Source organism: Chrysemys picta, chromosome 3 (genome assembly GCF_011386835.1).
Source record: "Chrysemys picta bellii isolate R12L10 chromosome 3, ASM1138683v2, whole genome shotgun sequence".
Lineage (NCBI taxonomy): Eukaryota > Metazoa > Chordata > Testudines > Emydidae > Chrysemys > Chrysemys picta.
Genome location: NC_088793.1, coordinates 202668950 through 202694957, shown reverse-complemented (window position 1 = coordinate 202694957; position 26008 = coordinate 202668950). Strand labels below are relative to the sequence as shown.

The 26008-nt window shown below is 46.8% G+C and overlaps 1 protein-coding gene across 8 annotated transcripts in view; it reads left to right on the top strand.

The window, feature by feature from the left end:
• RRBP1 (ribosome binding protein 1) overlaps positions 1-26008 on the top strand; it is a 55957-nt gene that overhangs the window by 7687 nt on the left and 22262 nt on the right. For 6 of the 8 annotated variants that reach the window (XM_005287455.5, XM_005287452.5, XM_065589809.1 and 3 more), the window contains exons 2-7: positions 8038-8736; positions 16910-17055; positions 18358-18480; positions 19969-20121; positions 20876-20994; positions 22799-22952. In XM_005287455.5, the coding sequence (XP_005287512.1) occupies positions 8058-8736; positions 16910-17055; positions 18358-18480; positions 19969-20121; positions 20876-20994; positions 22799-22952 (1374 nt within the window). In that variant the 5' untranslated portion in view covers positions 8038-8057. Of the gene's footprint in view, positions 1-5728; positions 5823-8037; positions 8737-16909; positions 17056-18357; positions 18481-19968; positions 20122-20875; positions 20995-22798; positions 22953-26008 lie in introns of all 8 variants that reach the window. The other 2 variants (XM_065589808.1, XM_065589807.1) reach the window with 1 other exon arrangement.

Genomic DNA, 26008 nt, shown 5'->3' with positions numbered 1-26008 from the left:
AATAATCTGTACCATGGACCTTGCTGCAACCTAGACTGATGTTCCCAGAGGGGAATTCCTCCAGCTGGTACTCTAAGGTCTTTGGGCTCATCCAGCTTCACGTGAGATTTTCTGAGAACCAGGCAGAGGAAGCTGGAATATTGGTTTAAAGCTTTCTCCTCTGGGCATCTGTACCTCTCTAGAGGGAGCTCTGAACTCTGATTCTGTAGCCCCCCTTCTGCCCCCATAACATTTAATCCAGTGTTTCTCAAACTGGGGTCGCCGCTTGTGTAGGGGAAGCCCCTGGTGGGCCGGGCCGGTTTGTTTACCTACCCCGTCTGCAGGTTCGGCCGATCGCGGCTCCCACTGGCCACGGTTCGCTGCTCCAGGCCAATGGGGGCTGCGGGAAGGGCGGCCAGGACGTCCCTCAGCCCGCGCCGCTTCCAGCAGCTCCCATTGGCCCCGAGCGGCGAACCGCAGCCAGTGGGAGCCGCGATCGGCCAAACCTGCGGACGGGGCAGGTAAACAAACCGGCCCCGCCCGCCAGGGGCTTTCCCTACACAAGCGGCGACCCCAGTTTGAGAAACACTGATTTAATCCCTCTCTCCAGCCTTGGATCCTCTGCCTCTATATTTGCACATACACCTCTACCCCGATATAACATGGTTCTTGGGAGCCAAAAAATCTGACGGCGTTATAGGTGAAACCGCGTTATATCGGGGTAGCGGCAGCAGGGCTCTGACGGTGATTTAAAGGGCCCGGGGCTCCCTGCAGTGGTCAGAGCTCCGAGCCCTTTAAAGTGCTGCCTGAGCCCTGGGGTAGCGGCGGCAGGGCTCCAGCGGTGATTTAAAGAGCCCCGGGCTCCGGCCGCTGCCAGGAGCCCCGGGCCCTTTAAATCTCCGCCCGAGCTCCGCTGCCGGATATAACGCGGTAAATCAGCCCCGCCCCCCAGAGTGCTGCTTTACCGCATTATATCTGAATTCGTGTTATATCGGGTCGCATTATATCGGGGTAGAGGTGTATCTTAAAAACAAAACCAAACAAACCCAGGCCTGGTTGTTGTTGGGTTTTTTTTATGGTGGTTCAGGTGTGCTTTCTTAACACACATACTGGAAAAGCAGGGAAAATCATAGCTGCAACATTGCCATTCTGTCTAACACAGTTGGTTCAACAGTGCTGTGTGTCCTGAGGGGAGACAAAGAACTGAAAATCATGCCACAACACACGCAATGCTGCTTCATGTAATGATCACTTGGAATAGTAACATTTAAATCATACCCTACGTTGGTGTTTGACAAAGATGAGTTGCCACCCGAGAGCTTTTCAGCGCAGTCGCAGGCTGCGTGCTTGACTAGACGCTACGTAAATGCATTTTTAGGAATACGCCTTGATGATAAGAAACTCGCCGATGTCCGTTTTACTGATGCCGTAGCACTAGTTGTCACCTCAGTGGATGACCTAGTTGCGGCTCTTGGAGAGCTCAGCACCAAAAGTTGGCCTGAACATTAATTGTGGTAAAGCCGTAACTTGTCCGGCTGTGGAATTTGAACATGCTGCAGGTTCTAGCATCGTAGTGGGCGACCACCCAGTCGAGATTGTCAGTGATTTCACCTACATCAGCTTGGTTGGGCAGCATCAAGAAATAACTTGAAGCCTGCGCTTCAAAAGTGTCGGCAATAATGGGGCACTTCCATTAAGAACGTCTCTTGCAAACGATGAGTAGAGGGATGAAGCTGAGGACACTTAATGCTTTGGTGGTCAATATTCTGACCTATGGGTCTAAAAAGTTGGACGCTGTTCAGATAAAGCATCTCCAAATGATTGGAAACATCAAATGGTACAAATTCAAGTGAAATGAAGAGCTCCATTTTCTAAGTAAACAGATCCTGCTCTTTCAGTCATCCAGTGCTTGCCTACCAACTTCCCTGGGAGAATCATCTTCTGCTTTGACCAAATTAAAACTGGATGGGAAAGAACTCCTCCCCTGCCCCCAAAAGACCTAAAACACAATGGCTGTATGGTGTCAATAGACAACTGTCCCTCACAGACCTCTGACTTTTTGTAACATGCCAGTTTTGGTTCAGGACAGAACATCTTGGAGATGCATAATGCATTCGATAGCCTCTACGGTAACCAGCCGACCCCATGAGACCTGACCAATTCACTGGATGGGAAAAGACTGCCAAGTTGACTAAATCAATTAAAATTAAGTATTTTTAAAATCATAATGTAAATATCTAGTAACCATATTATCTACGCAACACAGTACTAAACAATAGGGTGGATTGATTTTAAACCAGCAAGGAGGAAACCTTGACTGAAATAATTGATTTTAATCTTGTTTTGCCCTTTTTAGTTATTTTCATTCTCATTGGTTTGTTTGATAAATATTTGGTCTATTCATAACCAGATATATCCTTTACACTAAATTTGTTGCTACTGTTTGCTACATGTGTGATACACTATTTCCATGCACGTTTATTTAAGCAATTTAACATACTCAGATTTTTTGGTGAGATATTGGTGAATGGCGCACTTTTTTACTAGTTTATTTGGTTTGGGTCAAGCTGTACTTGAATGGGAATTGGAATTGAATTAAAAATGTACCAAAACATTTTAAAATTTGTTTTTATTAGTTAAATAAAAACTACCTTACATGTGCTGGGTACATATGAAGAAAATGAGTGTATCAAAACATATTTTGCATTTAAAACTGGCTTATTAAATACAGGAAATATTAGCTGTGGTTAGTGAATTGATTGGATTTTTTTTGGCGCATGAGCCAGATTTTTCTGTTATTTGGGCACCTAAAGATGCAAACAGATGCTTTAGGAGTGGTTTCAGAAGCTCCTATTTGCATCTTTAGGTGCCTGAATACTTTTTTGAAAATTCATGTCCTTCAGGGTTTTTTAGAATTTTAGTAGATCTCATTGTGACGTTGCACTCCATAATGTTTTATGGAAATATGCTTATGAGTGTGAATATGATGTAACTGGAATATGCTTTATGCAAAAGGTCTCTTGTAAGGTATCATTACAAAACTTACAATCTACTGAGTGTTCATCCTATTTGTTTGCATGTATTATTACGATGTCTGGAGTTAGGAGAATAAGATATAAACTTGTATCACTGATGTAAACATGTTAAGTGGAAGCCATGACCTGTAAATGGCTCTGTTTACTTGCAAACCTTCCTGGGTATGTGCGGGCCAGCCCTGGAAGAATGGAGGCTGGGGGTCCTCACAGGACATGTGAACATGTCACCTGATACTGGAATCCATCTTAAACCTGGTGCTTTTCCATTTAGAAGGAGGGGTGGGAACCCTGAGAGACATAAGATTCCCGCCTTGTGCCAAGGCTATAAAAAGGGGTGGAACAGAACAAAGTGGGCGGCCAGTCATGAGAACACCCCTAGTTTCCACCTAAGATGTCTGCTGGAACTAACAAGTACTCTACTAGGGGAAAGGGTTGGGCCCAGACTAGGAAGGAGTCTAATCTGAGAAAGAAGCTTATTGGAACATCTCTGAGGGTGAGTTTTTACCTGTAATCAGTTTCTTAATGTATTAGGCTTAGACTTGTGTGTTTTTGCTTTATTTTGCTTGGTGACTTACTTTGTTCTGTCTGTTATCACTTGAAATCCTACTTTTTATTCTTAGTAAAATCGCTTTTGTTTATTAATGAACTCCGAGTAAGTGATTCATACCTGGGGGAGCAAACAGCTGTGCATCTTTCTCCATCGGCGTTATAGAGGGCGGACAATTTGAGTTTACCCCGTATAAGCTTTATACAGAGTAAAACAGATTTATTTGGGGTTTGGATCCCATTGGGAGCTGGGTGTCCAGGTGCTGGAGCTAGGTGACCTGCTGAGCAGTTTTTGGTTAAAGTCTGTAGCTTTGGGGGCATGGACCAGACCTGGGTCTGTGTTGCAGCAGGCTAGTGTGTCTGGCTCAACAAGGCAGGGTTCTGGAGTCCCAAGCAGGGAAAACGGACCCAGACGTAATTCCAGCACATCTGGTAACAGTCGCAAGGGGGTCTCTGTGACTGAACCCGTCACGCTCCTCCTCTTCTAACTGTTCTCCCCCCCCGACCCCCTTTTACAGGCTTGAAGAAAACAAGCTTTCCTGCTGCTTAAACTCCCAATCGGTTTCTCAGCTTAAAGAAAACATTCTCTGCCTGTGTTTGTTGAACTGAAACCAAAAGTTTTCTGTGCAACAAACTCCAAGTACTGACCCTTGGAAAAATGTAAATACTAGCATTCACTCCATTGGAAAGACTGAAAATAATTACGTCATGCAGGACATGACCTTGTGTCATATTTATAAAGCTTGAGTTGATGTCAAAAGTTAAAGGTGTCTTGTTGTCTCTCCACCCCAAGTCTTTATAAACTAAAACAGCAGCACCCTTTAGCTCATTAAAACGTGAGGAGTGCTCCTTGATGCAGCCTTTATAAAATGAATTTAAATGATCAGTAAGTTTAGACCTTAACATAGGTTGTCAATTTCAAATTGAATTTGAAAATAAGCTATTTTAAAAAAAATACGTAATTTAAATTATTATTATTTTTTAAATTCCAATTTAAATAAAATTGGATTTTCATCCACATTGATAAAGAACCATATATCCCCAGTAGGCTGGCCATTTGTCCAGTTTGAAATTGTCCAATCCTGTTTTGGGGCAGGCTTTTCCCTGTCCAGTACTGGATGTCCGGTATCATTGTCACACAGCATGGGGAACGTCCTTTTCTCTCCCTCTGGCGTGACTTTACATACGCTGTGTGGACAAGATCACGCAGGTGCGGGCAGAGCAGCAGGTTCTCCGTGTGGTGGGACCTCACATGGACTGTGCGTGTGAAGTTACAGGGGCATGCAGTCAGGAGTGGGCCCAGGCTGTTCCCAGACGTACTGGAATGTCCGTTATTCTGGGGTTGTGGCAGTGGCCACCCTAATCAGTGTAGCCTGTAGACACGTTGGTAATGCTATATAGTGAATCAAACTGAAAGTGATTCAGGGACTGGAAAACTGTGGCCAGTTCTGATGTCAGCGCTTCAGAAAGGATCTTGAAAAGAGCTGCAAGAATGACTCGTGGTCTGGAAAACATGACTTTTTATGAGACTTCAGAAGCTCCATTATCTGTAGCGGATTCCAGAGAGCGTTAAGAGGTGACTTGGTCCTGGCCTACAAGTACTGGGGGAGGGAGGGGAAAGATATTTCTGATAACAGAGGGCTCTGTAACCTACCAGAAAAAGGCGCAGTGAGATGCAGTGGCTGGAAACTGAAGCTAGACATTTCTAACCTGAATTTAAGTTGCAAATTTTTAACAGTGAAGGTAATTAACCGTCGGAACAACTTACTTAGGTAGGGTTGCCAGTTTTGGCTGGACATATTTCCTGGAGGTTTCATCACATGACATAATCTTTAAAGCAGTGGTGCCCAAACTTTTCCTGTCGTGACCCCCTTACCAGTAATGGAATCTGTCAGCACGCCCCGTCTATCCCTGCATTACTGTACAGTTGGTTCAGCAGAGGAGCTTGGGCAGAACTGGGGATGCGGGAGGAACTGGGACTGAAGGTGGAGCTGGCCTGGGGGTGGAGAGGGAATGTGGGCTGGGGTTGAAGCTGGGGGCAGAGCGGGGCTAGGTGGTGCTCCCTTCCTGCCCCCCTCTGGGGGCTGGCCTGAGCTCTGCCGCACCCCCCCCCGAATGTTCCTCCAGTTTGGGGACCACTCCTTTAAAGATTCATCTTTAATTCCTAGAGACTCCAAGCCAATCTTGAAGGGTGGGCAGCGATGGATGAAGGATGGGTGAAGGATGGATTCTCCATTGCTTGCAGTCTTTAAATCAAAGCTGGTAATTGTTCTGATATACGTGCTGTTGGCTAATTGGAAGTGTGGGCTGGCTGCAAGAACCGCTGGGTGAGGTTAGGTGACCTGTGCTTTGCAGGGAGGTCTGAGTAGATGATCCGAATGGTCCCTTCTGGCTTTAGTTGTGAGTTGCAGTGTGTGTCTTGGCTCTTGCTGTACGCTGAGGGCACGGCTGAATTGACAGCGAGTGTGGGGTGAGAGTTGTGCTGGCCGTGGGCTCACTGGTGTCACGTGTGACCGTTGCCTTAACTTACCATTTATTGCCTTTCAGGGCTTATATCTCGAGAAATACACTTGAGCAACCTTGATTCTAAGTGTGTCTGTGTAATTGCCACTGTGCTCAGGCAACACAATGTAGTGCAGGCTCCACACCATGCAGCTGTGAACGGCATGCGCTCCCTCCAACCGGGATCTAGTGTGTGTGTGTGTGTGTGTGGGGGGAATCCCCCACAGCCTAGGGGGCATCTGCAGAGACAGGATTGGCAGCTTTGCGTGAACTGGCCCTGGCTTCTGCTTTCGAATGTTGTAGCCTGATGGATTACAGCAGAGGGAGTCGGCCAGGAGGCTGCAACTCCTGGAGTAGGCGGGAAGCAGTCCTGCATGCTGCATAGACATAGCCTCTCTAACTTGTGTTTATAGCCCCAGTAACTGAAACGCCGACCTGCTGCTATTGGAATAAGTGCTAGAGACATTGAATAAACTAGCACGCTGGGGCAAGGGGTGTTGATACGTCCCTTATTTTAAAAAAAAAAAAAAAAGATTGGGCTGGGGAGAGGTGTACTTATGTACTTACTCGCTACACTGATACTGACTTGGACTCTTAATACATTCAATGGGTGTTGTACCCGAGCCCACTTATCCACTGACGCTTTAAAAACTCCCGCACCCCAATCTGGGTCTGTGCTGGTTATGTGATATGCATCTATCTCGTGAACCTTGTAACCAATACTTGTAACTTCTCATAATTTGAGCCTGACCCCAGATGTACAGTACCTTCCTTCTTAACTTTAACTTTAATAAAATCAAGAATACAGGCTGGGGTCTCTGCTTTGCACTGCTAGATTGGGTTAGTTTAGCAGTCAAATGTATGTAATTATCTTCATGCAGTTTCATGCCTTGAGACTGGCTGTGTACCCACACAGAAAACATGGGCTCGAATAACTGGGACTTGCACTTTTATTTTGTGTCTAATACAGGTCTCGAGCATCAGATCATAATTAAAGGACTGGCTCTAATGTGTATAGTGAGGATTACATACTGCTGCAGAGAATAATTCTTGTTGTAGGTTATTAATACCCACTCGGCTGTAACAGGGAACATGCGAAGAAGTCTCGACATTGGCTTGTTCTCTTGTAACGTAAATGTGTTAAGGGCTATAACAAAGAGGACAGTGATCAATTGTTCTCCATGTCCCCTGAAGGTAGGACAGGAAGAAAATGGTTTAAATTTAAGCAAGGGAGATTGAGATTAGATAATAAATTTTCCTTCACTATAAGGATAGTTAAGCTATGGACCAGGTTTCTAAGGGAGGTTGTGGAATCTGCATCTTTGGAAGTTTTTTAAGAAATAGGCTGGACAAACACCTGTCAGGGATAACCTGGGTATAGTTGGTAATGCCTCAGCAGGGGTGTGTGGTGGAATGGGTTAGATGGCCTCCTGAAGTCCCCTCTAGCCCTACACTTCTGTGATTCTGTATACCAATAAGGTAGCATTCTATTGCTAAAGGATGGTGCGAAAAACTTTACCTCATTGCAAATGGGTATTTCCCTTTAGCATCTAAAATGCTGAACATGTTTCTGGGTTCACTAGTCCTGGAAGGGAAGGAATACAAGACTCTTGATGGGTCATGTCCTGGTTTTATCCTACTATATGTGCACTTGGACATTGTGTAATGAATGAACTTCTTTAAAACCTCTAGATCCGTTGGCTGACTTTAGCCTAAGAAATCAACTCGTTTAAGCTGTTCTTCACCACATCTTTTCCAGTCTGACACACACTTAGTTTTGTAGCTTGCTGAGACATGGATTTTCTTCTGCATTTTGTACAGTGCTTAGAGTAACGGGGCCTCACCCTTTGGTGGCTATGCAACAAAAACAAGTGTTACTTACGCACACGTGTACCCCCCTCCCCACCTCCACCGCAACAGATCTAGTGCTGGGAAGCTGTATCTTAGCACTAACTCTTGTCCTTGTGTCTTGCAGGTAGAGAGAAATAAGCCAGGATGGATTTGTACGATCCTCAGACGCTGGGTGTTATGGTCTTTGGTGGTTTCATGGTGATTTCAGCTATTGGGATCTTCCTGGTGTCCACCTTCTCCATGAAGGAGACCTCTTACGAGGAAGCCCTGGCTAAGCAACGCAAGGAGCTCGAGAGAACCCAGCAGCACAAAGTGGAGAAGAAAAAGAAAGAGAAACCTGTGGAGAAGAAAGGAAAGGCCAAGAAAAAAGAGGAGAAACCGAATGGGAAAATACCTGAGCAGGAGCTGGTTCCGGACGTGACTGACGCTCCCAAGGAAGTAGACCCTGAACCTGTTGCGGTGTCCGAGCCAGTGATCATTGAGTCTCCTATTCTGGCGGTTTCGGCTCCCCCTCAGGAGAAAGAGAAACCTGCCCCGTCACCTAAAGACAAGAAGAAGAAGGAAAAGAAGGTGGCCAAGGTTGAGACAGCTCCCCCCCTTGTTACTTCTCCATCAGTCACTGTCTCAAAATCTTCTCCAGTCTTGGAGGTAGCTGCCAAAGAAGTGCCTATTGTGGCAGTCCCACCGGTCGGCACGCTACAAAGTGCTCCTGTAGTTAATTCTGTTGCTGTCAAAAAAGCAGAAGCTCTGGTAACCCAAGAAGAGCCAAAGCATGACGGAGCTGCCAGAAAGAAGGCTGTGGCCAAGAAGAAGAGTGAGCTGAGTAAGTATTTGACTCCTGCAAGCCGCCTTACGGTATGTCACCAGAGGTGCTATGTGGTGGGGAAACTGAGCATTGGTATGTCATGTGAGGAGCAGAGGGGGAACGCTCCCTTTCTCTGCTGTTAACTTGCCTAGAAATGGCTGCGTTGCCTCAGGAGGCTGTTTTTGAAGGGCTGATTACGTGTGTGTGGCTCTTGTTAGACTGGGAAAGCCTCAGTAGCTTGGGTTCCTCTCTGTGAAACTCGACCACAGCCTTAGTTTCTTGATTCAGTGCCCTTTTTTTAAATGTAGCATCTTGTGCTGGGTGTTTCTGTGTGCCTGGAGCTGGCGTATTACTGATTTCCCCGCCCCATTTATTTGGACAGGTGAGGTTTTGCAGCCTGTAGTGTGCAGGAGGTCAGACTAGATGATCACGATGGTCCCTTCTGGCCTTAAAGTCTATGAGTCTATTTCCTTGATTCTGAATACCTGAGTCTGACCACTTAAGTCATGTAGGTATTTGTAACATGCTCATCACAGGTACCTGAACACCTTGCAAAAGTGCACGAATGCAGAACAAGCGGTTGAGGGGTAGATTTGTATTCTCTCTTCTACCTGTCCCAGGAAAGGGAGAGATCCCTGCTTAGACATTGTGCCATCTTGGAAGAAGCAAGCATGAACATAGAGAGCATGCATGGATTGCTTCTTACTAATCCTCATAAGGGACGGGTGGCTGTTGAATTTTTATCTTGAAGGTGATCAGGCTAGTTGGTTGTCAACCTCTGTAATGAAAGCAATCCTACTAAGGTGGGCCTGCCCATGCAAAGGCTGAGAACTGCTAGCAGACTGCTATACATGGCTAAAGAAGGGAACACCTTATCCTTCTGTATCCAGAAAACAAGCTGATCGGGTTTAGTCTTGGAGGACTAATGTTTTGCATTTGATAACTGTTCAGAAGCTGCTACAGTGACCGTGCACCGCAGGAACTCCTCCTCCAATTAAACTGTAACTAGAGGGAACCAAAGCATGAGTATGCTTTGGAGAGGCAGGAATTTAGAACTTCTTTAAATTTTTATTGGCTGGCTTCTTTGTCTTTAGATTATTTTGGTGTCCACTGAGAGAATGGAGGATACTGCACGTGCACAGCATAACCGTTTTGCTGTTGGAATCTTAACGTTCACGCTTCCCGACTTCCTCTTAAAACCTAAGAATGACACTTCATTCTGAAACGTCTGCTAGTCGTAGGCTTATCCGTAAATCCACTGGGAGGGCGAAAAGCACTTTGTGTTTGAGCAGTGGGGTTTTTGAAAATTTTAATACTATTACAAAGGCATCTCTCTTTCTTACACTGGGCGCCTTGACACAAGTTAGTGTCCCTTTATTCCTGTGCAATCAGTTAACTTTCCTGGCTTATGTAGGCTTTTTCCTCTCTTGCGGCAACGCAGTAGGGGACACATTTCTCAGCAGAGACTGTTTCCCCAAGGTGGCTAACAGGCTAACCCACAGAAGCCTCCATTTCTAATGGCTACATCTGTGCCTTGTGCAAATGGAAATACCGAAGCACTCTCTTTAAATGGAAGCCCGGGATATTGCAGATGGCGGCGGTGACCGCAAAATTTGTGATTCTTAGTGTCCATGTTGTTTTCCTACCCCAACAAAGTAGCAGCGTGTCGGGTGCTTAAATCGCCTGCATATAAACTACTTGGACGTCTGCGGCTGGGAGGGGCAACCTCGCTGGGCAGAAAGTACGCACCAGTGACACACATGTTGTCACTCAACTATAGCTCAAAACCTTGGCAGATGTCCGCTGAGCAAACTCAAATGTGACCTTCACCTCCTACCTCCAGTACTCGAATTCATCTCCTTCCTGGTCCACTGGACTGTCTTGCCAAGCATAATTTCTTCAGCTACCTTTTGCTGTAACACTATTATGTACAGATGCGGTAAGGCTAGACTACTTGAAAAACATCTTCCCATTCTCCTCCTCTTCCACTCCCCAAAAATCTTCCTGTGAAATGGATTTTGCCCAAAGTATATTTCCACCCCAGAATGCCAGGTACAGCTGAGGCATGGAGCTGTTCATCTCCAAAGACCAATGCTCCTGAAAGCTGGTTCCATGTGAGAAGTGTGTGGTTACTGCAAAGCCGGTGCCTGCTAAGAGGTCCCATTTTTGGAGAACAGAATGTAGCTTGTCTGACCCACAATAAATATGGGACCTGATCCAAAGTCCACTGACGTCGAGGGGGAAGACGCCCACTGACTTGCAAAACTGCCTCCTAAATCTATCAGCCCTGCAGTTGGTGCGCCATATAGTGACATCTCGGTATAGAAGGAGCAGCCGTTTCACGACCTCGTGTCAAAGCTGAGAATGGTGCTCTGGCTACTGTTAGCAGTTGGGTGTTTTTATTTGGCCTAAGTACCTGCACTGAGCTGCCCATATCTGGACTAAGAGGCACTGAGTAACCTTCAAGGTGTATGTTGTGGATCTACCTCCTTTAGGGAAGGGATAGCAAAACTGTCACGTGACGGATCAGGACCTCGGTGTTCGGAAGCAGGAAGTGCACTAGCTTTTGTACTACTATCCCTTTGATCTCTTTAACTGTGGACAAAGACCCAGTGAATTGCTGTCTCCGTTAACTCAATGAGAGTCTTGCCATGGACTTGAACTAGGGCCATGTTTTCACCCCTTGTGTGTAGTGCATTTCTGCCCCCTTCTTCCTTACCCATGAGTTCCAACAAAACCTGAGCACGTTACCATGCATCTAGATCCTTTATCATTAGAACAGTGAGACAACAGCAGGTGCAGCGTGCCTCTGCACCTGCAAACGTCAGACACTGGGTAGGTCTAAAGCTAGCCCTGTCATCCTGGAAGATCCGCAAACTCCCAAGTTTCAAACCCGGATCAGCATTACTCTGTGGTAGTGCCGCTGAATGCCCACCTGGGTTTGAAAAGTTCTTGGCTTCTTAACGTTAAGTATTTAATGCCTAAACAAAAACACAGTTCATCTGGTATTAAGCTTTTAGTCATTTTTGGAGGGCTGTAACATTTCCCTAACTCTGGCAGAGGAATGTCTGGCTATTTTGAAACCCTGCCACAGCTCTCCATAATGTCAGGGCCCCTACCTAAAAGCAAACAGCTAGAATCCATTTCTTTGGGTGGGGGGACTACCAGTGACTGTCCATCCTCGTTCTCCCCATGCCCCAAGAAAATGCAGATTTTGGAGTGTGCTTGTCCCCTGCCTTAAAACTGAAAATGGAACAAAACCACTATTTTAAGCTCCGGATGCTTGCTAGAAGTAGTAGCAGCTAGTAAGCGGATCCACACCGAGAGGAGATGGACACCTTTCTTCCCCATGCCTTGTTGAAGAAGAATTCTGCCCGGTGCCAACTAGACGTGACACAGACAGCGAAAGAGTTGGAAGTGGCCAGAGGTTCACTGACTGCCTCGTTGGCTGTGAAGCAAAGTAGGGAGGATCAAGAACTGCCACTTCTTTCGCTTCTCTCGGTGCAATGGGAAGACCAGGCGTTACAGGCTTTGGATGGCTATTTTTAATATATGGAGATATACCCATCTCATAGAACTGGAAGGGACCCTTGAGTCCAGCCCCCTGCCTTCACTAGCAGGACCAAGTACTGATTTTTGCCCCAGATCCCTAAGTGGCCCCCTCAAGGATTGAACTCACAACCCTGGATTTAGCAGGCCAATGCTCAAACCACTGAGCTATCCCTCCCCCCCAATCTGCATCTAGCCCCCCAGTCCGAGCCAGACAAATTTTTGATTATTTTTAGTTAAACTCAAGTAGCTGAGAGGGGGAAATGGAAGGAGGATGGCCCAGTGGTAGTGCACTAGCCTAAGTTTTAAGACTTGGGTTCAAATCCCTGCTCTGCCACCGGGTTCTTGTGTAACCTTGGGCAAATCACTTAAGCCTGGTCTTGCTGCAGCTCTCCTAAGGTGGGTGGCCCGCTTATTTCTCTGCTCCTGGTGGGGCTGGGTTCTCCTGAGCGCTGCTCTCTGCCCCGAGGGGTGATCTCTGAAGCAGCCCTGCTTCTTGCCAGCACGGCCCTCTTGCCCCAGCTGCACTGAACTCCGACGGGAGGGCTCACTGGGAAAGAGCGTGGCCAGGATGGAGAAGACCTGCTCCTGCCAGTGCTTGGGCAGCTCACGCTTCAGGAGCAAGAGGAGAGGAGCACAGGGAATGGCTGGGCCAGGCTGGCCTGGGTATTGCCCGTTCTCTGGCTGCTTCCCATCCTCTCTCCCCACCATTGTCAACACTTGTCCCCTCCTGCTCAAATTCTCCCCCCATTGACTGATCTTTTTCCCCCCCCACATCCCGATCTGTTTAACCCTGCCCCTGTGGTAGGGTTGCCACCTCTGAAGTACAAAACCAGGGGCATGATCCCGAGCCCCTAAAGTGAGACAGCTGGTAGCATGTACTGAGCACCGGGCAGATCTGAGGGTGTGAGGCCTTTGAGGTGCAGGAGGTCAGATCATGATGGTCCCTTCTGAGACGGAGATTTCCCAGGACAGTGGCCTCAGAAAAGGGACGAGCCCAGTGGCAGCCCTACCCTGCAGGCAGCTCTGTGGCCTGCTTTGCCCTCCCCCACCCCCCCCATTACCCATCTGGGCCCAACACCACTTTTTCGTGGGGGGTGGGGGAAGAAAGCTCCTCCCCCATACACTGATCTGGGCTGGGACTCCCTGGGGCAGGGGGTCTCCTGGACTGGCTGGGGCTGATTTGGGGGTCTTGGTGGGTTGTAGGGCCTGCTCCCAGACCAACACTAGCTTTCTTGTTCCTCCCTCTCCCACCCTCGCTGCTGGGCAGAGGGGGGCGGGCGGGCTCCCTGCTTTCTGCTCCCCCATCTTCTCAAGTCCTTGCTGGGCTGCAGGGTCTCCTGGGGGGCCTAATGAGCCAGCCGGTGGCAGCCCAGCTTCTCGTCCCCATCCCCCGCCAGGAGAAACGGTGTCCCCCGAGGCGAACTTGTCCTCCGGCTTTAAAGCACCAAGAAAGGCAGGGAAGATAGTAAAGTTTGGAGCCTCTTGCGTCTAGGCTGCCACTGGGGATCTGTGCCTGGTGTCTAAGTGACCTCAGTGAAATGGGTAGTTGGCCTCGTCCCATGAACACGTGTCCCTGTCGTACCAACTAGCGTTCCTACTGGCGTGCTCACAGAAATCCTGTTGCCCTCACAACTGCTTACCTCTTAGCTCCAGAGCATTGTAACTGCATGTGCTTTATTCTGGCCTGGCACATATGTGGCTGAAGCTAACTTTGACCTTTTGTGTCAGGTGCCCGGTTGAGTTAGATGACGAGACACCGTGTTTGCATGACTTCAAACAGCCACTGTTCACCTTCTCTGTAGGCTTGAGAGGAGATTGTGTCTGGCATGAGGCTCACCCTTTGGCTAGTGCTCTCCAGAATTTCTTTTTTAAAAACCCCCTGAAGCTATTGGCATGCAGTTACTGTAGCTCTGCAGTCCCTCCCTTATAAAAGGCTTCTGGGCTGTGACATAATTTTGCTGCTATTTAACACTTCGATCCCAAGCTGTTTGCTGCCGTGCTCCTGTATAAAGAAACAGTCTCAAATCCTTTTCCAGCAAGGCTAGTGGTGTTATTCTAATGCTTAGAGAAAGCACTTAGTTTGATAAAACTGCATAAACAAAATATCAAGCCAAAAACTCTTTGGTCTGTCTGCTAAAGCTTAAGGTCAGAGTCGGCTTTGCTTGCCAGATGTGTTCGATGCTTGCGCTTGCAGAATGAAGTGAGTGCAGACAAAGTTCAACAAGTCAACTCTTTATCTGGGGGTGTGTTTGGTGGGCGTGCAGTACTGTACCAGCAAATTGAAGCAATAAACAGGGCCTCATGTAGTCCATGGTGCTTCTTGGGGCACTAACCCTGCTTGAGTCAGCAGTGTGACTTGAACCCAGGAACTAAAACTGAAGGACCAATGCAGTTAATTGGAAGCAGTCTGAGACACCACCATTTTAACGGGGAACAGCCGCTGTGTGGATGAACTGCAGCCATATTTCCCCTGGTGGCCATGACATGCACTCCAGAATCTAGTCCTGGTTGTATTGAACTTGGGAAATGTGAATGGAGTCTAAACCTGTGCGGTGATGCAAGATATGAACTGTCCCATCTTAATGGTTCTGAAACATAAAGCAACAGGCTGAGGTTCATTCGCACGGGGGAGCTGAGTGGAACAGCTATTCCAGAATAAGAATGTCTATACGGGGAGCTGATGAGTGGAACAGCTATTCCAGAATAAGAATGTCTATTCCGGAACAGCTATGGTGCTTTACGTTTACACCCTACCTTATTCTCGAATAATTTCCCATGTATAGACAATCTGTGAGGTACACACTGGAACTATGGGGGCAACATAAAATCTGAGCTCTAACCGTGTGGATCCAACGCTGAATGTATTATTCATTATCCTAGTTAATCCACTGAAAACCTCCATTCCTAAAATTTGTATGAAATTGCTGCGGGACTTTAGATCTAGATTTCTGCAGAATACAAGAGGCCCTGGCAATAACTGGTTATCTTAATTTGTCTAGAGTCCAAATCTATAAACTACGATTTCCTCCACCCCTGAACCAGTAGTTCTCAACCTTTCCAGACTTCTGTACCCCTTTCAGGAAGCTGATTTGTCTTGCGTACCCCACGTTTCACCTAATGTAAAAACTACTTGCTTACAAAATCAGACATAAAAATACAAGTGTCATAGGACGCTATTACTGAAAAAGTGCTGACTTTCTCATTTTTACCATATAATTATATAAAAAAATGGATTGGAATATAAATATTGTACTTACATTTCAACGTATAGTATATAGAGCAGTATGAACAAGTCATTGGATGTAAGAAATTTTAGTTTGTCTAGTGCTTTTTCTGTAGCCTGTGGTAAAATTAGGCAAATCTCTCGATGAGTTGCTGTACCCGCTGGAAGACCTCTGCGTACCCCCAGGGCTATGCATACCCCTGGTTGAGAACCACTGCTAAACTAACCATAGATCTCTGTGTCACCAGTATTATACAACTTGTTGCAGTACTACAGAAACTGCTGGCTCTGGAGGTGATGCCACTCCAGAAGATGAATCTTGAGAACTGGCATTTTTTCACAACGATGTAGTTCTCCTCCATCTATGCTATGTCTGAAGAATCTTGCACCAGTAATTACTGGAGACTATCGCATTTTTGTGAACTTCCAGCGCTCTGGAAAATCAGACTGTATCTGCAAACGGCCCACGCGCTGTGGCCTCACCACTCACTATGTGCAGACTAGCTGAAGATGCTGATTTCCTGAAGGTTTCTAAATGATTAGGCTGTATTAGAATCCCAGAGCTGGAATATGGAACTAAAACTAACCTAGATTGGGTGTGTCCAAAATTCATTCCACTCTAGTCTATTAAAGGTCACTTTATAAAGTTATGGTCTGTGAGGTTCTAAGTAGGTCAGCGGTTCTCAAACTCCATTGCCCTTCTGACAACAAAAATTACTACATGACCCCAGGAGGAAGACCGAAGCCTGAGCCCACCCGAGCCCCGCCACTCCGGGAGGTGGAGGGGGGACAAAAGCCGAAGCCCAAAGGAATCAGCCTTAGGAAGGGGGCCTTTAACCTGAGCCCCGCCACCCAGGGCTGAAGCCCTCGGACTTCAGCTTTGGCCCCGGGCCCCAGCAAGTCTAACACCAGCCCTGGCGACCCCATTAAAATAGGGTTACGACCCACAGTTTGAGAACCCTGGAACTAGAGAAATGTGTTAGTAAGAAAGAAGACAATACACCAAAGATGACTTTATTATGCTTGGTGCTATAAGATAACATATGTGGTGTATGAATAGTCTCATGAACCAGTTTAGCTGTATGTTGAGAACTGCATGTGCTGTCAAAGTCTTCCTTGTTCCTAATTTTGCACTACAACCTCAAGTGATTTTTTTTTTTTTTTTTTTAATTAAACCCGTGCAAAAGGCCGCTCTGTGGATACTGACTGAATTTAAGACGGACTTATTTTGGTTTAGCTTAAGTCAGTTTAGGAACAGTTTCAGCTAGTGAAATAAGAGGCTCTTAAACCAAAACAAGTGTGTCTGCACAGGGACTTGCACCAGTTCAACTAAATCATGTGCATGTGAGAACCCCCTAGTGTCCGGCCGTGGATAATTCAATGATTTATGTGAATCTCTTACTTTTCCTTCTCTAGTTCCTACAGATGCTGATGGCCCCCTCTACCTCCCATACAAGACCCTGGTTTCCACCATTAGCAGCATGGTTTTCAGCGAGGGAGAGGCTCAGCAGCTCATCGAGATCCTGACCGATAAAGCAGGCGTTCAGGACACCTGGCATACGGTACTGTAACTCTCTAGTTACAAAAAGCTGATCCCTGAATAACGAAGGGAGAACCAACAGTAACGGCATGGTGTCGTTTGTCTCTACCTTACATGTTAAATTCAGATGCATTGTAGAATGCCACCAGAAGATGGCGGGCGCCACATCCGCTCCTGGTGTAAGGAATGGAGCTGGGTGACTTACACCCATTGAGGATCTGGCCCCCGCTCTTCAGCGATAACGTACTTGCCTTGCATGAGTGTAAATCAGTTTTGCAGAACTCTCCCTTTCTGTAACGTTCTTAAAGTCAGACGAGAGCGTTTCTCAGCAGTGGCCGTAGTTGGCTGCTCAAAGCACCCATCCGTTCCATAAACGTAATTAGGGAAGCTCTGACTTCCAGGGTTATATAGTGCCACGGCCTCCTCGGGCATCAGAAGCCTTGTGAGGACTCCTGCATTGGCACATATACCTCACGGGACTGAGACGACAGGATTTTGTTCCTTGGCACACTGTGGCACTGAACTGTCCTCGTAGTTAGAATACTAATCTCTCTAGAACCTGCCACTCCACTGAGCGCGAATCCCAGCATTGCATGTAGCAATTAAAGGAAAACTCCATCGGTTCAAGGTCAGCTGGGGGGAGAATGCTGATAGTGGACAGGACACTGGACTGGGATTCAGGAGTCCTGGACACTCTTCCCAGCTCTACAACTGCTTTGCTGGGTGATGCTGGGCAAGTCACTTCCCCTCTCTGTGTCCCCATCTGCAAAATGGGGATAATGCTATTGACCTCCTTTGTAAAGTGCCTTGAGATCTACTGGTGAAAAGTGCTACATCAGTGCTAGGTTTTATTAACGCTTTCCTTGCAGTGTCTTGGTGCCAGCAGTTCTAAAGTCCTTCCGTGGTGCATCCCCTTAAAATACAGTGCATGCGGAGGGCTGTCTAGATCTCTTATCCGCTGGTGACGTCAGCGGAGTTCTGCGAGCCGAGGATCTGGCTGTGTAGTTTTGTTGTTGCTTGACTCTTCGGTGTGGCTGTCCAAATGACTAGCCTTCTGGAAGGTAGGGACATGCTGTGTTGGCATACTAGCTTTCAATCCCATGCCAGGTACTCAATTTGTTGCCCTTTGCAGTGGGAAACGCCCTTTCCCCACGTGACGAGATTAAGCGAGGGTTGGCTAGAAACCACCTTCTGCATGCTCTGTCCACCCAAGTGTTTGCATTCTTACTGAGTCTGCTTCCCCGCTGATGCACTGGGCAGTTTAGGCACAAATTCCTGCTAATCTTTCGGATTGCACAAATAACATGTGGTCTCTGCTTCGCAGGCGACTCAGAAAGGGGACCCGGTTACTACTCTGAAACGTCAGTTGGAAGAGAAAGAAAAGCAACTTGCTACTGAACAAGAGGATGCATCTGCTGCCAAAAACAAACTGAGGGAGCTCACTAAGGTGAGGCCAGCGTGGTCTCCTCCATTCCCTGTTCTGGACCGCTCACATTGGCTTTAGCCTGCATGATGGAGGAAGATGGAGAAAGTGTCTATCTGACATGCTCCCCTGCTGCCAGTATTTCTCAGTGGGCTCTCAAATCTAGCTGTCTGGCATGTAAAATTCTTCAGAGAGCTCATTTCTGGTGTGACACTGATTCTATACCAGGCACGTTTACGATCTGAACTGTGGTAGCACCTAGGGATCTCATTGTACTAGGTGTTGTACAAACAGAGAAGAAAAAGACAGTCTCTGTCCAAAAGAGCTCACCCACAGAAGTCTGTGTCACACGCTCACAGGGCTGTGGCTATCCAGAAAAACGCCTTCTGCAAAATTCCAACAAACGTTTTGCTTTCTTTGTTTGGGGGGGAGAATTCTGCACAGTTCAATGGATCCGAGGCAGCTTCATGCATGTTCACGTCCTTGCTATCCTTCACTGGAAGGAGGATGCTCTTTTAAATCCAAATGAGTTGTACAGTGTAACCACACTGATTCTGTTTCTGAGCTGGTATGGAAGCCTCCCTCCCAGAATCCAGCCGAGATCTAAAATCCTAGTGTTGACTTTTAATGCAAATATTTTCTGAGGCTGTGCAGTCAATGGGGGCCAGAACAGGTCAAAACTAGTCACCTCTCCTAGGCTCCCAGAATCGCTATGTAATAGCAAGGTGGGTTATTGGCGGTAAAGGGGAGAAGGGTGGAAAGAACCAAACTCGTCTAGATCCACCCTAATCGTAGAGATTCTTCTCCTCTCCTTGCAAATAGTGAATGTGAAAATTTCAATGTAGTGTCTTCATTGGAGCCAGGGATGAGTATCCCTCTGACGACACACTAGCCTCTCTACCGCCTTGCACTCTGGAACCAAACTTCAGCTCCTGCTCTAATTAAAGCTGAAAGCCAATAAGGAAGCCCTTACACCCTCTGTTCAGGCCAAGCCATGATCTGGACCTGATTTAATAAGTGGTGTGTGTGTGTGAGACTCTGGAAATTAGCCACCCATCCTGCAAATATTCTCTAATCTTGTCCTAGCTGGTGTCACAAATCTGCTTGTGACCTGTGTGAGTTAATGGAGCAGAATAGTGCAGTGGGACCGCAAAACAACTAAAGAACAGTGGTGCCGCCTTGTGGCGTGGCTTTCCCGCTTGGACACGTGTGTGTAATAGAAAGGTTATTCATCTGGTGAAACTCTAGGATGTCTTACTCCTCTCCCTTAGCTGACCTCATGTTGAACTGTAGCGGCTACAGCACTCAAAACAGCATTCAGCAACAAACATAAGGTTTTGTTGGAGTTGAATAATTCAGATCAACGGTGCTGGCTAATGCTGTGTTAGCATGGAATTGGATGGATGTCCTCTGGCTATAAAATTGCTGAACGCTTAAATGTGTTAGATTGTGAGGTGTCTCTTTTTTTAAAGAAAAGTTGCTGAGAATTAAAAGCATCTCCTCTCCTTGAAGGAGCTTGCAGCTGAGAAGGCCAAGACCGTCGCTGTCGAAACCAAGTTGAAAGAGCAGCTGTTGGCACGTGAACAAGATATTACCGCCGTGCAAGCTCGCATGCAGGCTAGTTACCAGGATCATGTGAACGAAACCCAGCAGTTGCAAGGAAAGGTAGGAGATGCATTTATGCTTAAAAACAGACGCCTACTAGACTTAATCTGCGCTCTGGCAGCACTGGGAGCAGACACTGGTTTGCAGGGCTTTGTTTCCTTGGAGATCTAAGGTAAACTGCATTCAAAACCCCAAAGGGACCCCCAACTCCACCTGCTTTGGCATGGCTGAAGCTGTGACCACTGGCTTTAACATCTAAGTACTTCCCACAGCTGGAGTCCCCTTTTGGAGTTTAGGATTAATGGATCTTAAGGCCGGAATGGACCAAAGTAACTTTATAAACACTTCTGAAGCTGGAGAAAGTGTCATTCCATTTCCCTTCCCCTCCCCTCCCCCTCCAAAAATACCTTTCCAAACGTACTTACTTGGGGTAGGGTTAGGGGAGGAGGAGAGGTGAAAGGATCTCACAGGAACTGTCTAAGATTTAGATCTTGTCACAGAATTTCCCCCTACTCAGTGGCTTCTGGGTGTGGGGAGGAATGTCCTCCCCCTTTCTCACATGCTTTATCTTGAGCTCTGCATTTGATTATAACCAATATGGTAAAAGATGTAATAAAAAGGGAGGGCAAGGGGTTTGGGGGCAGACGGGCACGTCTGTAGAAAGCCAGGCTTTTGCTACAGTGCCCAAGTGGGGGGAGGGGGGAAATCAGGGTTTCTGTGGGTTCCTTTAAATAAAGGAAAACTGTTGCTGTAGTCTTGGGCCCAGCGCGCCATGGGAGGCATCCCCCGCATACTGACGTCCTTGCTCTTCCAGATTCGGACTCTTCAAGAACAGCTTGAGAACGGCCCCAGCACGCAGCTAGCTCGCTTGCAGCAGGAGAACTCGATCCTGCGGGATGCTCTGAACCAAGCCACCAGCCAGACGGAGAGCAAGTAAGAAAATGTGTTTTGGTGAATACACGGACGTGAGCCGCAGACATGGGTCCTGTAGGGTAGCTTTACTACGCGGTCTTCCTCCCTTCCAAAAGTCCAACCTGCCAACCACCACAGGGCACATCCAGTGCCCATGAAAGTAAGGCACGCTCCAAGCTTCCCCGTCTCTCTGCCAGTTAGAGCTGGTTGCAAGCTTTCTGTTGAATCCTTTGTCTTTTGAAATCAGTTTTTTGTTTTTTGGATGACTCCGTTTTCTTGAGGGAAAAATGTCTGCGTTCTCTGCAGAAAACGTGGTGGGTTTTTTTTTGGGGTGGGGGCGCTTGGGGCATGTTAAGTCAATGTTTTCAGCTGGAAAAGCACATGGTCACTGTGATGCTTCATGGGAGTTATAGTTCAGGTGCCCCTATTCATGCACTGCCTTCCCTTGATAGGAAGTGAAATTGACACCACAGGCGATGTAGTCTGTTGAGCATGGCCAATAGAGGACAATGCGAGCATGAGGTACCCAAACTACAACTCCCAGGAGGCACCAGGGCAGGTTTTTTTTTTTTTTTTTATTAATTAAACCCCTTCAGTCTTCTGTGGGTGGGAACTTATTTTCCACCCAGCATTATTACCGATGTATTGCAAAATGCTTGCCTTCCCACACCCCATCCATCTAGTTCTGGAGCAGACTGCTAATTCACACTGAATTATGGGGCAGTTAAATTGTGATGTAAATGATAGAACTCCTTTGCCTGACCTAACCAGGGCTTGAATTGAGCCCAACTCCATAACACTCAGCACTCAAATATCATTTTCTGAAGTAAAATTCAGTTTAGCTGCCATCTGTGAAGACTAACAGACTCCTGGCTCATGCATTGTGATGGGGCTCTTTGTGTTTGAGGGCTTCAGAATATTTGGTGATTGAACTTGGATCATTTTTCTAGCTTTATAGCTTCATAGAGTTCAAGTCCAGAAGGGATCACTAGATTGTCCCTGTTCCCATTCCCCCCTTACTTCCTGATTGATTGCAGACTATATAGTAAAACCATAGGTGTCTTGTTTAGTGCAGGTAAATTATACTGTTCAGTTTCACTCTTTGCTCTTCAGTGTCTGTCTAACCTAGATCTAAACTACCCTAGTTAATTATCCACCCTGATTTAAAATAACATTGCATACATGATTGATGGAAAATCTTGTACTTCCTAATTGGATTTAAAAAAACTCCAATTTTTTTTGGCTGTAGAATAAGAGAAAAGGGAGAGTAACAATAGAGAAACAAGAACTAGCCAGTGCATATTAAACGCATCTCTTTAAAATAAGAGATCATTGACGATTTAGTTTTTATATAAAAGCTTTAAAGTAATTGTTGACTCAACTCCAAATGCTTAGAGAACTTCCTTTTTATGTCCGGAAACATAAATCCTCAGATTTTTACGTCCTAAGAATGAAACTCCATCTTTTGAAAAGGTGATTTAACTTCATTGTGACTTTTCTTGCTAAAGAGGTTCTCTCCCATAAAGGAAATTAGACATTTGGGGAAGCAGGAAAATGACCCGTCTCTAAATATTTGCATCTTAAGTAATGCAGTAAAAATATGTTTCCAGTGTACAGGGGCACTGGAACAATTTGTATAGTGGGGGTGCCAAGAGCCAAACCCTGTCTAGAATGGAAACCACTTCAAGCCAGGGGGTGCGGCAGCACCCCTCCTTCCAGCACCTATGCAAGTGTAGGATTGAGGCTGATGAGATAGCCCCAGTCCCACTGAGCTGGAATAGTATGAGTCTATACAGAAATGTAACTGGTCTGTCTGTCTGTCCAGGCAAAATGCGGAACTAGCCAAGCTGCGGCAAGAGTGCAGTAAACTAATGAAAGAGCTGTCTGAGAAATCGGAGACGCTTCACCAGGAGGAGCAACAGAAGAAGAACTTGGAGATAAAGGCTGCTGCATATGAAAAACAAATCAACCAGCTCCAGGTCAGCACTGTGCCAACAAACCACTGGTTTGTTTTTCTGCTAGTCATGTGGCTTTCTTCTCTGAAGTATCTACCTTTATTGTAGCTGCTTCTCACACAGAGGAAGGATGGTCTTGTGGTTAGGTATCGGACTGGGACGCTGGAGATCTCGTGTTTGGTTGAGCAAGTCATGTAAAGCTCGGTGCCTCAGTTTCCCCGCTGTAAAATGGGGATAAAACGTAGGCGAACGATGGCGTCTGTTTGGAACCAAAGCTGTTTCTTGCTGTCTGTGCAGCATGTGGCACAACAGGGTCCTAATTAAGTTGTGGAGCAGTGGGTGCTATTCCAGTTAGAGCTGGGGGAGAGTTTATGGATGAAATGTCTTTCTGTCAAAATACTGATTAGCCAAATGGAAGCTTTGCGGGAAAGGGTGTTGGGCTCGATGAATTTTTTCCACTGAGGTGGGGGGGCGGAGGGGAGAGGGAGATGAGACAGTCCATACATTGTTCCATTTCCACCTTTTAGAAATGAAATATTTCTGGTTCAAAACAGCGGGTTTGAAATTTTACGCTAATTGGTTTAAAAAAAAAATTGGCCAAAAGCAAAACAAAAATACTTCTATGAAATGATGATTCTGGATTTTCAGCTCATGAAAATTGGTAATTTTTTTTTTTTTTCCTGGTCAGTTCTGGACCGAAACATTCCCCCCCCCCCCCCCCCCAACCGCAGGTTTGTGCGGGACAGGGAACAGTTTCTTGCCCAGCAGTAATGGCCAAACGAGTAGCTAATAACATGGAATATTTAGACTATGAATTGGTAAAGACTTCTTCATAAGGAAGAGTATTGTCTCGGGCCTATTTCTTGCTGAAAAATCAACCTCTTCACATCCCTTCCCTTCCCCCCCATGTTAGCCTGTACACCATAGACTTACAAGGTGGGCATATTGCATCACTGACAGACGCTCAAAAGGTGGTACTAAGCCTGAGATGGGGGGCGGGGGAGCGGAAATCTCCATTTTAAAAAGAAATTCCTCAGGACACCAAAAATGCAGTTGATGATAAACCTGGGGTTGATCTGTTCAGCCTTAGCACCACTTCGCCAGGCCCGTTTCTATTCTGATGGAAACTGGTGGTCAAAAAACTGACCATTGGCCGCCTTCACCCCCGTAGCCTCTTCCCTGTCCCAGAGAGTGTCAGCTGCCACCAGAAAGATGAGCCTAGCCTCACATGAGGTAAAACAAACTAAAAACACTATTAGTGTAATGGGGCTTTAACACTGAGTGCTGCTGAAGATACCAGACACTGGTCCAAAGTTGTCTGGCACATTAGTGCTGTCCTCACATAAAACTGCCATACCAGTGATTCTCCTATTCCTGAATCCCACCTCAGACAGGGGCAGGCACCAGATGCCTCAGGGGAAGATTGAAGAAGCCCTGCATAAGCAATTGGGAGATAATCTGCCCCCATGGAAAATTCCCTCCTGACCCCCAGCACTCCAGAGGCTGGCGCTCGCCCTGGAGCATGAGGGTTTACAACCCTGCCTAAGCTCTTGTTTGGTTTTTAAAATAACTCTGCATATTCTCAGCCATATAAATGTCCAACCCAACTGTGCCGCTGCCAAGTGCGGCTGCAGCATGGAGCAGGTCAAAGTGACACGTGACTCGGGCACTCTAGAACAACGATTGCCATCTGCTTGATAACAGGAGCATCATAAAAATAGTTCCACTCTGAAATTTACCAGCAGTGTGTGTCTCGTGTGAGGGGGTTCATGATATGAAATGTACCTTGCACTCTGTCTCTCTCAACCTCTGCTCTGTCAGACCTTGTTTACCTGCAGATAGGTGAGAAAACTGGTTTTGCATTACTGATGGGGGAATGTTTTTTTTCTGTTGGCTGGATTTTTAGTTTTTGGTGGCTTGTTTTGTTACCACTTGGGAGGCGCTTAAACACTACAGCGCTGGGTGTCAATATAAGAGCAGTGGATACATGGCGCGCAGCGTATGGACCGAGTAACCTACAGCGCCTCATAGCAAAAAATATTGATCCTCCGGCTGTAGTTTGATTAAAGGGGAGACTTGCGGTATTGCTTCTTCCTCACACGCACAGATGACACGCAAGGAAGTTGGGCCTAAAGAGGTGGCTGGCTGCCACGATCTCCTGAAATGATGTTGGCGCGCATTCAGCAACAGCAGGAACTCCCAGCTTCATAGTAGCGGAGAACGATCTCGCGTTACAGCTCTCACAGAAACCTTAATATCGCTTTGCTGTAAACTCCCTCTTCTCTCCTGAGATGTGGTTTGATGCCTCTGATAACTCCCAGTTCAGAATAGGCTCTTCCCAATACGCGTTAGTACATGTACAAAGCATGCGCACTTCTGTTGAACTGTGCGCTTACCTGGCTGCAGTAAGATGGAATGGAACCGGGGAATGGGTCACGTCTCAGGAGGGACCTCCTTTGAAGTGGCCACAAGGGCTCAGGCATGCAAGCTTGAGGGCCACGTGGCTACCAGACAAACGCAGGCCTCTTGACACGTAACACTGGCTTCTCTGCATGATCTACAACTCTGCCTACCTGCTGCATCCTTTAATGTTAACGAAATAATGGGCACCTGACTGAAATATTTCCAAGTGAATAATCTCTGTATCACCGTGTCACCTTAAATTAGGGTATCTTTATAGGGAAAGAGAGCTAGCTGTGACCATGGTTGGTATGTAGATATTTGTGTGTATGTAGATCTGATCTTGGAGACTGAGTCAGTCTCAAGTGACTTAGGCTCTTAAGTGACTTAGGAACTTTTAAGTGTTGCCCAATACCTGAGCTAAGTTTGTGCGGTTGCACAATGTTGTCATCCCTCTGAAAAGCTTTCAGTTTCAGATATCCTCCCTGCTGGCAGCTGTAGGAACGGGACCAATGGGAGGGAGTGTTGGCCACAGATCGCTATAACTTTATCCTCACCGGGGGTTCTCGTCGGAAAGGGGGTAGGGGAGGAGAAATGAAGAGAGTTTCTCTTTTAGCGTGATCATCACATTCTTTGCTCTTGTGCCTCCATGAAGGGCCGGCTGGGAGGGGGAGGTTCTC